Genomic DNA, 15,436 nt, shown 5'->3' with positions numbered 1-15,436 from the left:
GAAAATAAATTAATCTAGTCTGCTGTGTAAAGGCAACAATGAAGATAGTTCCTGACAGTGGAAGAAAAAGAACTGATGCTGCTCATCAGAACAAGTGTTTTATTACTAAATAGGGGATGGTGGACCAAAATGGCTGCACAGTAACACAAAACCCTTTAAGTTAACATTGTTCGGCAATTATCTTCTGAGTTCTTTATAAGATGACTTACTTTCTTTTAATATACCTGATATTTGAATGTTCTCAGTCATTCAAACATGAACTGCCTACCTGTCCTCAAGATCTTTATGGTCAACTTCTAAATTTTTATGAACAAACTTCAGACTTCCATGTTTGTTGATGAGAGCCTCATATTCTGCTGCTTGATGTTCATGTAACTTTGCTAGTTTTTCATGATCTTTGATAAGTGAATCATACAGTAATTTCAATTCCTCTTTTTCCTTCATCAGTGATTCATTCTCATTCTCCAATGACAACTGCTGGTTCTGAAGTTGAGAATTCTGAGTCATCAAGGATGCACTTTGGGAACCAAGTGTAGAATGTTCCACCTATCAAACAGAAGTTAATTAGTTATAACTTTAAACAGTCTAATAAATCTTAGATTACTTTCAAAAAGACCAGGTGAAGAGTTTACATAAATGTTCACTTTTTCCTATATGAATATAATAATCAAGATTTTGCTCCAGTCGGGCAATATGCCATTTGATCTTTTCCCAGCATGTTTCAATCCAAAATGCTTATTGTGCAACTTGTTAGAAGTTGTTAGAATGGCAGTGGTATGGCAAGTTAGTGAACAATGGGACCAACATTTTTATCATCTTAACCAATGAAATTTAAAGACTGAGAAAGAAATAGAATGATGCATGAATTAGAACAGGTGCAAATCAGGTACAGAAAGATAAATACGCAGTGGGGAAAAAGTACTGAACGGAGAGACTCAGGAAAAAAACAAAGAAAAAGAAAGAAATATTTAAATACTAGCAGAGGCCTGCAATTGGTACCTTTATTGCAACAGGATTATTTAAATTCCCATCTCATGTTATTCCATCGGTCCCATTCCTTTCATCCCTCTCCCATCATACTGGGGAGAGATATGGTTGTCCAAAGAAGTCTGTAGTGGATCTTTGCGGTTCTGGCAAGGGTGTTTTAGGATAACACTAGTCTGTCACAGCTGCAGCAGAGGTTTTAGGTATACTACAAACCAAAGGAAAGGAACTGGTCTTGGTGTCCATGGAATTAGTGAAGTTGTTTGATTACGTTCTCCTTCAAACCAAGCAAAGATACACAGCTGAAAAATCACTTACTTGGAGCAGTGAGGGATGAAGACGTCCAGATGGAGTTGAGAGAGTTAATGCTTCATTGATGCGCATTATTGCATCATCTGTATCAGGGCAAAAGATTGGACTCCTAAGACCAGGGAAGAGATCACCATCCGGAAGATGGCTGTCGGTACTGATGGGGATGTAGACCTTAGGCTGAAGAGGCAGGTGGAACAGGTTGTTGCAGAGCAAGCACAGATCCATTCCAAAGCAGCCTTGCAGCTGAACATGCCTGAGGGATACTCCAAAGAGGTGCTAGAATTGTAACAGAATTGGGCACTAATGAGACCGCCCTCACTCAACACCACAGAACCTACTCAGCTCAATTCCATTTTTCCTTCCTCAGCAGAGAAGATACAAGCCCGACAAAGATGGTAAGTGCTGAGGCCCTCTGTTGGAAGACTGACCGTGGAAGGAAATCCACTGTTGCCAGTTTAGAGAGAATTATGGCTGATGTCACACCCATGCCTCAAGCAAGTGTCAGCATTCACATCCCAAACCCCCATAGAATACAGACAGAGAATCGCCAAAGTGTCATTGATACGTTCATCAGCAAACCAGATCCAGAGGGTTAAGGCTAACATGGTTTCACTTTTGCTATTCATCTCAAAGAAGGACCTCAAGCAGAAGTGGTCAAAAACATCAGAAGACTTCAACATGAGTGGAATGCCCAACATCCATCAACCCGGCACAATCTGATTAGGGAATTCAAACAGGCACGTAAACTGCAGAGTTATAGGTAGTGGTTTCGGGAGGAGAATGGCATTCTCTACATGCTGATTTATGATAATGGAAGACAGGTGAAGCAACTTATTCTTCCCAGAGGTCTCAATGCCAAATGCTGTTCATGATCAAGTGGGGCACCAAGTGTCGGAAAAGACATTGGAAAACTGGGTGTACCAGACAGCAGTGTTACTGGCCCAAGACATCTGCCAACTATTGCTGAAACTGAAAGACATATATCTTGGCCAAAGCAGAGAAGCGGCTTTACCCAGCATGGGATCCCTGTTGCCACTAAGCCATTGGAGATACTTGCAATGGATTTCATGGCCTTTTACCACAGTAGCAATAGGACCAAACACATTCTCATACTCATATTTTCACTAAGCTTACATAGGTCATTCCCACTCATGACCAATAGGCCTCAACTATAGGCAGAGTGTTAGTGCATGATTAGTTTGTCTGTTCTGGTGTCTCACGTCAGATCCACAGATGCCAAAGGTGCAATTTCAAGAGCAAGATCCTACAACACCTCTGCAAGGTGCAAGGCATTGTCAAGAGCTGCATTATCCCCAATCATCCCAAGAGTAGTGGCAGTGCAAATGATTCAACTGTATTTTGCATGAACAATTGCGCACTCTGCAAATGAAAGTGGTCTGAGTACCTTCCAGAACTGGTCTATGCATTTCATGGTACCCCATATTCCTCCAAATTATCTCTTATTTGGCAAAGACCAAGTCTTTCCCATAGATCACCTCCTTGGACTCTCCAGACATTGTAGATAGCTGCTTATCATACGATGCTAAACAGGTGTTTGAGATGGCATCCAAAAGACCTGGAAAGAAGCAGTGAAGAAAAAAGGGGACAATTTGGACCTTGTGATCAGCTCAAGTATTTGTCTGGAATAGCAATATCAGGGTCAGAATAAGATACATGATGTCTGTGCTCCTTAATCCCACAATGTCATCAAACAGCTTGATACCAGTGGCTACACCTATGTTATTGAACCGATAACTGAAGGGAAACCTCAGAAAACAGTTTGTAGATGGAAACTGCTTGGAGGCCAAAAATTTGTTGGATTATGTTGAGGCAAGCAGTTCACTCAACAGCATCTTAGAACCTTAAGTGTCTTTGGGGGAGGGTGTGTGTCCTCAAAAATGGTGGAGTCTGCTATCAGCGCAGTGCTGGACTCAAAGCTTTGCCCACTATTGGGCATCTCCTTGGAGGCATTAGGTCCCCATCAGCAGAGATTGTCAACACAGGATGATACCAGGCAGGGAATTTGAACAGTCCTGTGGGTTGCCCTTGGACAGGGTGTGATGCCCTCGATGGAACCTGAAGCCCGGGCGTGGGCTGAAGAAGGGTGGAGACAGAAGCCTTTGAGTGACAATGATGAGAGACAGAAAATGGTGAGAGAGAGAGAAAGAGAGAGAGAGAAACAAAACACAAAGTTGAAAGGAGCAGGTGTCAGGGACTAACGAGTCACAGTGTCCAGGACCCAACGGCACCAGTTGACGAGGCCAAGGTTTCTGATGGCGGCTAGTGAACCAGGAAGTGGCAGAGAAGCAGATGAACAGCTGTTGCAGACCTAGAAGTAAACACTGGTCCTTTAGAAGCAGAGACAGGAGAACTCATCATGTCAAACAAGAAAGTGGTGGAGACACTGAAGAAATATTGTATGTCCATCTTCACAGGAGAAGCCACCAGTTTCATACTAGAAATAGATAATAACCCGGGAGCTAAAAAAAAGTGAAGAAATTAGGGAAAATAACAGCAAAGATAAAGTGTTGGACGAAGATAAGGTTTTAAATTAAAACAAATCCACAAGGTCTATGGACCACACTCTAGGCTTTTGAAGGGGATTGCTGCAATGATAGTGGATCTGCTGTCTCACTAAGGATTGGAAGTTGACAAATCTTACAGCAACTTAAGAAAGGATGCAGAGAGAAAGCTTTGAACAACGGGCCAGTTTTACATTTCCCATCCCCATTATCAGTGACCCCCAACAAAAACAGTACAACGTGACTGGTTCCTGCCAGATCCAGAATAAAAGGCCCATCAGTTAGGACTGAGGTGAGGTCAAACTTTTTCACTCAAAGGATTGTGAATTTTTGGAATTCTCAGCTCCAATGGGTTGCGGATGCTGCATTGTTGAACAAGTTTAAGGCTGGGATTGACTGATTTTTGGTCTCTCGGGGAATTAAGGGATATGAAGAATGGGCAAGGAGAAGGAGTTGAAGCCTAAGATCAGTCATGATTGTACTGAATAGTGGAGCAAGCTCAATGGACTGTAGTCTACTCTGCTCTTATTTTTTATGTCCTTGGACAGCACTCAGAGTTCAAGAGGAAGATCTTCTTTGATATCTGGGAGACTAGGTAATTAATCTGGATCATCTGGTCATGGGAAATTAGCAACATGAACTTCACCAGAAGAATTCTACCACGCAGCTGGTTGGGGATCATGAGTTATGGTTTCAAAGGTTTCCTGTTGGATCTAGAGCATCAGCCATGAATATCCATTGTTAATAATAAGTTCCTTTGAGCTAATCTCTTCCATTATGTTTAAAAATCTGTTGCTTGTGAACTAAGAGCAATACAGCACAAGAACAGACCCTTCAGCCTACTAGGTCTGCGTTGATACGTGGTTTCTATCCCTCTGTTCATCTCCCATTCATGTATCTATTAATATACAGCTTGAACTTTGCTAACGTGCCTGCTTCCACCACCTCAAGTGGTAGTGTGTTCGAGGCACCCACCACTCTGTGTGAAAAACTTTACCCGCACCGCTCCTCTAAATTTATCACCTCTCATCTTAAACCTGTGCCCTCTTGTAATTGACCCTTTCACCTGGGAGAATGCCTCTGAATATCCACCCTATCTCAATTTTATAGGCTCGTATCAAGTCCCCCCTCAGCCTCTGTATTTCCAATGAAAACAATCAAAGTTTATCCAACCTTTCATCATCCCTAAAACCCTCCAGACCTGACAACATCCTGGTGAATCTTCTTTGCACCTTCTCCAAAGCATCTATATCCTTCTGATAGTGTGGGGACCAGACTGCATACAATACTCCAAATGCAGCCCAACTAAAGTTTTATAAAGTTGTAACATAACTTGCCAACTTTGATACTCAATGCCCCAGTCAATGAAGGCAAGCATGCTATCTGCCTTCTTGACCACCTTATCCACTGTGTTGCCACTTTCAGGAATCTGTAGACCTGAATGTCCAGATCCCTCTGTATGTCAACCTAAGGGTTCTGCCATTTACTATGTAATTCACACCCCTGAATTTGATCTTCCAAATGCATCACCTCGCATTTATCTGCCTATGTCTGCAATCTATCTATATCCTTATGTATTATTTGACGATCCTTGTCACTTTCTGCAACTCTGCCAATTTCTGTCATCCACAAACTTACTAATCAGATCATCTATATTTTCCTCCAGATCATTTATATATATTACAAACAACAAACGGTCCCAGCCTCATCCATGTGGAACACCACTTATCGATCTCCATTCTGGAAAGAATCCTTCCACCACTACTCTCTGTCTACGACCAAGCCAGTTCTGTATCTGTCTAACCAGCACACTCTGGATCACATAACATTTTGTATCAGCCTGCCATGAGGGACCTTGTCAAAAGTCTTACTAAAATGTGGAATTAAGAATCTCTGTTTTATAATCTTGCTGTTCGTGTGCTTGAATCCCATGTTACAGTATATTTACAGTAGATCTCATTAATTTGAGGGAAGAGAAAGAAGAATCAAAATTGAATGCTAAGTTATTTCTTTAAAGATTATTTTAATGAAATCCTTTTTTTTTTACAACCTTTTGTAACTAGGCCATTAAGTTGTCTATCAAATCTTTTCCTGTGAAAACTTCTGATCAGTTCAACTATATTGTGTAAACCCACTCTATAAAATGGGCTGTTCAAGCCAAAATGAGGTAGAGATGATGAGGACCAAGGCTGATAGTGAACTGGAGTTGTAGGCACACTGGGGCGTAGGCTAATGAACAAAAGTAATTTGTAGGTAGGAGAATTTGAGGGTAAGGGCTATAATGGTACTCAACCTCACAAAGGAGGCAGCTTCTACTTGACACACAAGCTCCCAGAGATCAGAAGCTAATGCAGAACTATCAAGTGGCCATGTTGTGGAACACTGTTTCACCAGTTGCCATTACTTATTTGAATTTTTATAACTGACACTTAAACTAAAAAAATGATCATTACATTTTTCACTGGAAAAATCCCATTGCATTCAACAGCAGTCTGGTTCCTCCTATTTATCTTCCAGTTTGACAACTAATTTGAAGCAACCTTGCAGTGAGTAGGTTGCCACAAAACCCAGCAAAATTTCTACGCTTCAGGCAAAATTAATTGTAAGAACATCAACATTTATCTTTCAGACCTATTACACTTATAGGAAATGTGATGATAGGGTATTTCTACCTTAAATCTCTTGACTTAACATTGGTCAGAACACCTGACTCTAAAATTGAAAAATCAACATTTTACATTCCAATGCCCATCATCAGGAAATCCCCAACAAAAACAATACTATGTGATTGGTTTAAAAACCATCCTGCCCTCCATAACAGACTTTTAAAACCTTTTGTTCCTAACCTCCTCATCGTCTATCCCTCCTCTCCCTCAAAACCCTCTCTCTTTCCTATGCAGACATTCCCCTCCTTCCTCCTTTCTATCTTCTTCTCCTTATCTTTCTCCCCCCCACCCCCCATCTTGTTTCACTTATTCCTCCAGCCTCTGACCTTGCTTGAATTGAATTCTGCCACATCAAATTAATTAGTGCGTACCGAAGATGGCTGGGACATTTTTTTAAAAATTTACTCTAGTTGGCTTGAACTGTGACTGGAGTTAAAAGTAGGCCCTGTAGGTGGAACTAAATTAACCAAGGTGTTTTTTTCTGTCAGTGTGGACACAAAATTCTTCAGCACTGACTTTAAAGGTTAATTTTATGGTAATGAAAAAAATGCTTTTTAGAAAGTAAGTTGCTTAACAGAAGAAAGAAACTTTGGAGTATCCAGATGGATAATGTTTTGTTTCTTTATGCTATAAAATTTCTTAGCCTGCTTTCTTGTTCATACAAAACAAAATTATGTATGACTATTTATGTTAATGAAGTGGCCTAACGATGTTGAATAATTGATTTTACAAAATATATTATAGCAACGTGCTGATGAATGCTTATAGGCTTGTATTCTTTCAAATGGAAAAGATATTGGAATAAAGTTTAATTTATTAGCGTCATATATATTGGGATACAGTGAAAAGTATTGTTTATTGCATGCAATACAGACAAAACATACCATTCATAGCATACATGGGGAGAGGATATGGCAGGATGCAGAATATAGTGTTACAGTCATAGCTATTCTAAATTTTTATTTAATTCAAATTTCACCATCTGCCATAATGTAATCCAAACCCAGGCTCCCAAAGCATTACCTTCACTCTCTGGATTGCTAATCCACAGCAGCGGCAATACTGCTACACCCTCATCTCAAAAATATTGTTAGTACGCAGCTCACAGTTTTTACTAAGTCCTTCAAAATTCTAATGTAGTAAAAATTCAATAGATAGTATTGTGTTCCACACCAGAATTAAAAAGGAATATTTTGTTTTTTGGTAAGAAAACATTCAATTTTAGCAAGCATTGCATCAATTCTTAAATTTAACAACACAGAATCTGACCTGCAGCTTAGCATTCTGTGTTTGTAACGTTGTATTATGCTCCTGGAGGGATGCTGTCTGCCTCTGAAGTGCAAGGATTTGGGCTTGCAAGTTGGTATTTTGCGTTTCTAGTTGTTTTAACTGAGTTTTCAAGGCTTGTTTCTCTGCTTGAAGAGTTGCATTCTGAGATGGAAAGAGAAAAATAATTAGAAAATGTTAAAATATAATGAACAGTAAAGAAACAGAATCTAGTTTCCAGCATTCTACATATCAAAAGCCATTACATAATATAATTTTAAGTTTATAAGTTTTTCTTTATGTTTTCAACAAATATTGCTTACTGGAAAATATTGAGCATTTCTGTTGCGTCTTGAGCTGCAAATTATTCCTTCTTCTTGATTTTGTACTAATTATTAGGATTAGCAGAGCACTAAATACATTCAAGCCAACATAACATCTCCCATATAGGTACTCGTTATGATACTTAAGAAAAAATTCACATAGTTCCCTGCCATCCATACATCGCTGTTTGAATGATCTTGAGCATCACACAAATTGATACATATGGACACAGACTCATTCATTAGCACCACTCGCAGTCCATATCCATCTGCCAAAAGAAAATATTCATGCTTGGGCTGATAAGAGGCAAATAACATTTCTGCCAGACAATGACCATCTCCAACATGAGAGAATCTAACTATCTCCCTATGACAATCAATGGCATTACCATCACTGAATTCCGTACTATAATCAATGCTGTGGGCTACCATTGAAACTGAATTGGACTAGCCATATAGATGTCAGTAAATAGCATATAAATAAAAGAGCAGGTTGGAGACTGGGAATGCTGAGACATGTCATTCATCTCCTGAACTAGCATAATGTGTCCACCATTTACAAGTCAGAAGTGTGATGGAATATTTTTTACTTAAACAATTCACTGGAGGAGGCTGTGCTGCAATTATATCCATTTTCAATGATGGAGGAACCAAGCGCATCAGTGTTAACAATAAGGGTGAAGGATCCACCTCATCTTTCTCCAGAGGTCCGCAGCTTCACAGATGCCGGTCTTCAGCCAATTTAATCATGTAATATCAAGAAATGGCTGAAGGCATTTGATACTGCAAAGGCTACCTGACAATATTCTGGCAACAATAATAAAGATTTGCCCGCAACAATTTGCCACTTTCCTAGCCAAGCTGTTCCAGTACAGCTTCAACACTGGCATCTACCCAGCAATGTGGAAAATTACCCAGCTATGTCCTATGCTCGTACAAAAAATAGAACAAGTCCAACCAAGCCAATAACCGTCCCATCAGTCTAGATTTGGTCACCAGTAAAAACATGGAAGCGGTCATCAACAGTGCTATCAAGTCACACTTGTATTGCAATAACCTGCTCACTGATGCTCAGTTTAGGTTCCAACAGAATCAGTCAGCTTCTGATCTCATTTCAGCCTCAGTTCAAACAGGAACACAGGAACTGAACTGCAGAGATGATAGCGACCGCCCTTGACATCAACCGAATGTGGCATCAAGGAACCCTAGCAAAACTGGATTCAAGAGGGATCTAGGAGAAAACACTCTGCTGGTTGGAGATGGTTGCAATTTTTTGGAGGTCAATCACCACAGTTCCAAGACCTTGCACAGGAATTTCTCAGGTGGTGTCCTAGGCCCAATCATCTTCAGCTGCTTCATCAATGACCTTCCTTCTATCATAAAATCAGAAGGGGAGATGTCCGCTGATGCCCAGATCTCTCTGTCCTGAGTGTTTTACATCCTGGTAAACCTCTTCTATAGCCCCTCCAAAGCATCCGCATCTTTCTGGTACTAATGGCGACCAGAATTCCACTCCATATTCTAAATAAGGCCCAAGATTCTGTATAGCTACAGCGTGACCCGCCAATTTTTATACTCAATGCCCCGACCAATGAAGGCAAGCATGTGTATGCTCTCTTGACTACCTTATCCACCTGCATTGCCACTTTCAGTGACTGGTGGACATGTATGCCCAGATATCTCTGTCTGTCGGTAACTCCAATTGCCATTTATTCTCCCAAGTCTCCAAGTGGTCTATATCTTGCTGTATCCTGACAATCCTCTTCACTATCCGCAAGTGGGCAAAGATGTAGCAAATGGAGAATGTGGGAAAATGTGAAGTTGATCACTTTAGCATGAAGAATAAGCAGGATATTACTTAAAGAATGACTACAGAATTCCAAGGTGCATAAGGATCTAGGGATTTGAGTGCATGAGTTACAGTTAGTATGCAGGTACAGCAAGTAATTAAGGCAGCCAGTGGAATGCTATCCTTTATTATGAGAGGAATTGAACATAAAACTATGTTTGCTTCAATTATATAGGGTATTGGTGAGACCACATAGAACAGTACAGCATAGGAACAGGACCTTCGGCTCACAATATTATACCTAACGTGACACCAAATTAAACTAATCCCTTTGCCTGCCCTTGGTCCATAACACTCTTCCTTGCATATTAATATACTTACCTAAAAGCCCCCATCATATCTGCCTCCACACTGCAGCGCATTCCAGATAATTACCATTAGTTTGTCCAGCCTCTCCTGATAGCACATACACTTTAATCCAGGCAGTATCATGGTAAACCTCTACTGCACCCTCGCCAAAGCCTTCACATCCTTCCTGTAATGTGGTGGCCAAATTGAATGCACTACTCTTAAGTGCGGCCTAATCAAAGTTTTATGAAGCTGCAACATGACGACTCTTGTACTCAATGCCCCAACCAATAAAGGCAAGCCACTTTCAGGAAGCAATGGACCTCAATCCCAAGATCCCTCTCTACGTCAACGCTGTTCAGGGTCCTGCCATTAACTGTATACTTACCCGTAACATTTGATCTCCCAAAATGCAGCACCTCAAACTTGCCCAGATCAAACTTTGTCTGCCATTTCTCTGCTCACTGATCCATATCCTGCTGTATTCTTTGACAACCTTCTGCACTATCCAGAACTCCATCTATCTTTGTGTTGTCTGCAAACTTACTACCCTATTTACATTTTCATCCAAGTCATTTATATATATCATAAACAGCAGAGGTCCCAGCATGCTCAGTATCACCACTAGTCACCTGGATCTTCAGCCAGAAAAACATCATTCCGCCACTACTCTCTGACTTCTTGAGTACTGCGTACAGTTTTGGTCTCTTTACTTAATTAAGGATGTAAATACATTGGAGGCAGTTCACAGGTGGTTTACTAGATTAATAACAGTAATGAGTAAGTTGTCTTCGGAGGAAAGTTTGGACAGACTGGAATTTTTCTTTTTAACAGTGGAATTTACAAGAGGGGTGACTTGATTGCTTGAAAGACATAGGATTCTGAATGGTCTCAACAACATGAGTGTGGAAAGGATGCTTCCATTTAAAAATGAGTGTTATATATTTAAGTGATTGAGAGTTGAATCACATGATTTGATAGTGATAACATTGTGTTGCGCAAGCTGATACATTAATTTCAGTTTGTCCTCTGTACAGGCAAGAGTTCCTGGACAAAACCTGTTGTTGTAGTTTGAGTCTATTTATGAGAACCACAGCTTTTTTTTGTATAAAACCCACAACTCCTATCACTGTTAGGACATTACAAAAAGAAAGTTGGCAACAAGTCAGGAACTTTGTTTCATCCTGAAAAGATCCCAATAGAAGCAAAAACATTACGAATCCTTACACTTCAAATATTAGAATACTAGGAAGAAGCAACTACAGAACTCAAGAGACAATGCACATTGGAAGTCCAATATTAAATAAGCTCTATGTTTTTAAATAGGGGTTTTATGATTAGAGAGGGGTGAGATTCCAGGCAGTATTTGGCATATTTGAAAAGAGTGGGTGCTTTGTGAACAGTGGGGCTGTTTGAAAAAAGATTCAAGTCAACAGTTTCAAAGGTAGAAAGGAAGTACTGGGAAGACAGTAAAAAAAAAACTAAGCAGTCTTGAATCGCTATTGCCTGCAAGAGAAATTGTAGGTCTATTAAGGTCCATGGGTTCTTTCAATGAAGAAAATGAGGGGCGCTCCTATGCAGAGCATTTTGCAATTAAAACTAGTTGCTCGTATCAGCTTTTGTCAGTACAATAGGAAATAAAACCTTCAATTTGCTCCAGAACTTGGTTCATCCAGCAAAGCCAGGAACCAAAACTTAAGACCTGACAAAGATCCTTAAGAGCCATTGATCACCATGAAATGGTACACGTTCAACTGAAGGAATTTAATGAAAAGGTTCATTGCTCAGCTTGTGGCAACCTTAAAAAGACTGGTGAGTCGTTCGAGGATACTCTGAGATCATCTAGTGGTCTCCAAAATGAGGCTATCCAAAGAAGATTGCTTATTGAATATGCTTTGGCTTTAAAGACAATAGAAATCACAGTGTCAATGGAACTGACTGCTAAAGAGGCTTCACTACTTGGTGTAGGAATGAAAATCCACAAGTTGGGAACTGCCCATTAGAAGTCAAAACAAGCTTGCACTGAAATGGGCCATTCAACGAGTGAATGCTGGAGCAAGGATAGTCAAGGCAAGAATACTGGCAAAATGGGTCACATTGCAAAAGCCTGTTGGACTAGAGTAGCTTCCCCCGAAAAGAATATTCATATGAAGAATCTGGGTACTTTCAAGAAGAACCATTCTACAAAAAGAATTTATAACATGGAAGAAAAGGACGATAACTTTGAAAAAGAAAATATCCAGGAATATGATGAAGAGCTCCAACTGAAAGTATTAACCATATAAGATGAATCATAGAAAATAGGTGACTCTGAAGGTTAATGGACAACCTACTAGAATGGAGGTTGATACTGGTGCACTTGCAACTTTAACTGCTGACACTATATATCAATAAAAGTTGAAGTATCTTGCTTTAAAAGCTGATGTCATTTTAAGGACATACAAGGAAGAGATTATGCCATTAAAGGATTAATCATGGTCAACTGAGTTGAGTGAACAAACAGTGGAGTTGTCTTCCAGCTCTACTTAGTTACAGAATATAAAGCTTAACTGGACCACTGTCAACAGATTGGTCGATGCCAGAACAGACCTGCAGCACCTTCTGGATAAATACAAAAGTGTATTTAAAGAGACACTTGGCTCAATGAAGGGAATTCAAGTGAAACTCAAGATAAAGCCTAATAGTCAATTCAAAAGTCTCAAACCAGAGTGATGCCATAAGTAACTTATCCCAAGGTCAAAGAAGAATTAATAATGCTGGTGTGTTAGAGCCAGTTATTAGGAGCAACTAGGTTACCCCATTGTACCGGTTATGAAACTGGATGGTTCAGTTCGTATTTGTAGTTGATTTTAAAACAGCCATCAATCCAGTGTTGTGTGCTGATCAATATCCACCTCCTTTAATTCAAAATTTGTTTGCTGGGTTATCAGGTCTTGGAACTCTGCCTCTTAATATCTGAGCTAGGAGCAACAAGTGTCAGATTAAGTGACAGTCCTTTGCCATCAAATACCTGCTGCTCTTCTCTTCCTTCACTGTCAGGCTACACTGACTGCTGAGGTAGCAGTGGCCTGAAGGAAGAGGGTTGTGAGTGGAAAGCAAATGGTGCAAGGCCACACTATTTGCAGCTTGCAAATCAATTCAAATCAGGGGTCGAGGGCGAAGTTTGATATGACATGGGTGAGGGGTGAACATATTCTCTTGGGTGGACCATCCATGGGCTCAGTGATTACCACACTGATAATTTGGAACACTATTTCCTCCAAAGAGTTCAGGTGACGCAGCCACGCCACTTGTTTTCTGCTTCCGCTTCTGATAGACACCTTGTTATGCGAGAGAGATGGGTGTGAGAGTGATGCGTCCGTCATGGCTGAATAGCTGGAAGTGAAAGTTCAAGATTTTTTATGTCCATTTACAGGTGTCACTGGTTACACCGCCATTTATTGCCCATCCCAACTGCCGTTTAGGTGGTGATGAGCTGCTTGCTTGAACCGCTGCAGTTCCTGTGGTGAAGCTACACCCATGTGGCTGTTTGGGTAGGAGTTCCAGGATTTTAACTCAGCAACACTGAAAGAACAGGATATATCCCCAAGTTAGAATGGTGAGAGACTGGGTGGGAAACTTCCAGGTGATGGGGTTCCCATGTTTCTGCTCTATTTGATCTTCAAGGTGATAGTGGTCTAGTGTTTAGAAGATGCTTCCTAAGGGCCTTGGTGAGTTCCAGCAATGCATCTTGTAGATGTACAAACTGCTGCCACAGCTCATCGGTGCTGGAGGGAGTGAATATTTGTGAAAGGGATGTCAATCAAGCAGGCTGCTTTATCATGGATGGTGTTGAGTTTGTGTGTTGTTCAAGTTGCACTCACGAAGGCAAGTGGACAGTATTCTATCACACTTCTGGCCTGTAGATGATAGATGGGTCTTGGGGAGTCAGGAGATAAGCGGCTTGCTGCAGGATTCAGAGCTTCTGCCCTGCTCTTTCAGCCACAGTATTTACACAGGCAGTTGTTCCGTTGCTGAATTCCCACTATCAACACCATTGATCAGAAATGATAATTCCATTGAACATTATATTCAATGTTATATTATGGTTAGCTTCTCACTATTCGGAGATAGACATTACCCAGTACTTGTGTGGCATGAATGTTACCTGTCAGCCCAAGCCTGGATATTGTCCAAGTCTTGCTGTATTTAGACATGGACTGTTTCAGTATCTGAGGAGTCGCGAATGGTGCTGAACACTGCAATCATCAGCGAAGATCCCCACTTCTGACCTGATGATATAAGGTAGGTAATTGATGAAGCAGCTGAAGATGGTTGGATCTAGGACACTGCCCTGAGGAACTCCTGCAGTGATGTCCTGGAACTGAGATGATGGGCCTCCAACCACCATAATCATCTTTCTTTATGCCAGTTGATGACTCCAACCAGTGGAGGGTTTCTTCGCTAATTCCTAATGCTTCCAGTTTTGCTCAGACTCCATGATGCTACACTCAGTTGAATGCCGTCTTGATGCCACTCACTTCAGCTGTGGAATTCAGTTTCTTTGTCCATGTTTAAACCAAAGCTATAATGAGGTCAGGAGATGAATGGCTCTGGTGGAAGCCAAATGGAGTGTCACTGAGGAAGTTATTGCTAAGCAAGTGCCATTTGACAGTGCTGCCGTTGACCCTATCCATCACACTGCTGATGATCACTGGTAAACTGCTGGAGTGGTAACTGACCAAGTTGGACTTGTCCTGCTTTTGCTGTGCAGTTGGGTGTCAGGCTTGCAGCAATGATGAATGTGTGAAGGCAAGGTGGAGCATATGAATGTTAGGCATGAGTCTTGATTGCCAGAGATTGCTGCTGGTAAAGTAATGAGATATGGTGGGGCATTGAGCAATACATGAGGCTGGTATTGAGATGTGTAGGTGGCTGCATTTTAAGATGCATACTTTGATGGGATGCAGGTGCCATTAGCAAAGCCAACATACGTTGTGCACTCCTTAATGCCCTTGAACTGAGTGGCTTGCTAGGCCATTTCAGAGGACAGTTAAGAGTCAACCACATTACTGTGGATCTGGAATCATGTAGGCCAGATCTGGTAAGGATGGCAGGTTTTTTTGCCTAAAGGATATTAGAGTACTAGATGAGTTTTTATATTAGTCAATGCCAATTTTATGGTCACCATGACGAAGATCAGCTTTTTAATTCCACGTTTATTTAAATTGGCTTCAAGTTCCACCA

General features: G+C 40.8%; 1 protein-coding gene across 17 annotated transcripts in view; it reads right to left on the bottom strand.

The window, feature by feature from the left end:
- The window catches only part of ccdc88ab (coiled-coil and HOOK domain protein 88ab), a 244,703-nt gene that overhangs the window by 66,221 nt on the left and 163,046 nt on the right, over window positions 1-15,436 (bottom strand). For all 17 annotated transcript variants that reach the window (XM_080200420.1, XM_080200417.1, XM_080200421.1 and 14 more), the window contains 2 exons: window positions 7,754-7,915; window positions 269-546 (listed from right to left, as the gene is read on the bottom strand). In XM_080200420.1, the coding sequence (XP_080056546.1) occupies window positions 269-546; window positions 7,754-7,915 (440 nt within the window). The remainder of the gene's footprint in view (window positions 1-268; window positions 547-7,753; window positions 7,916-15,436) is intronic.

Source organism: Carcharhinus amblyrhynchos, chromosome 12, assembly GCF_965287045.1.
Source record: "Carcharhinus amblyrhynchos chromosome 12, sCarAmb.v2.hapA, whole genome shotgun sequence".
NCBI lineage: Eukaryota > Metazoa > Chordata > Chondrichthyes > Carcharhiniformes > Carcharhinidae > Carcharhinus > Carcharhinus amblyrhynchos.
This window is presented reverse-complemented; position numbering and strand designations above follow the sequence as displayed.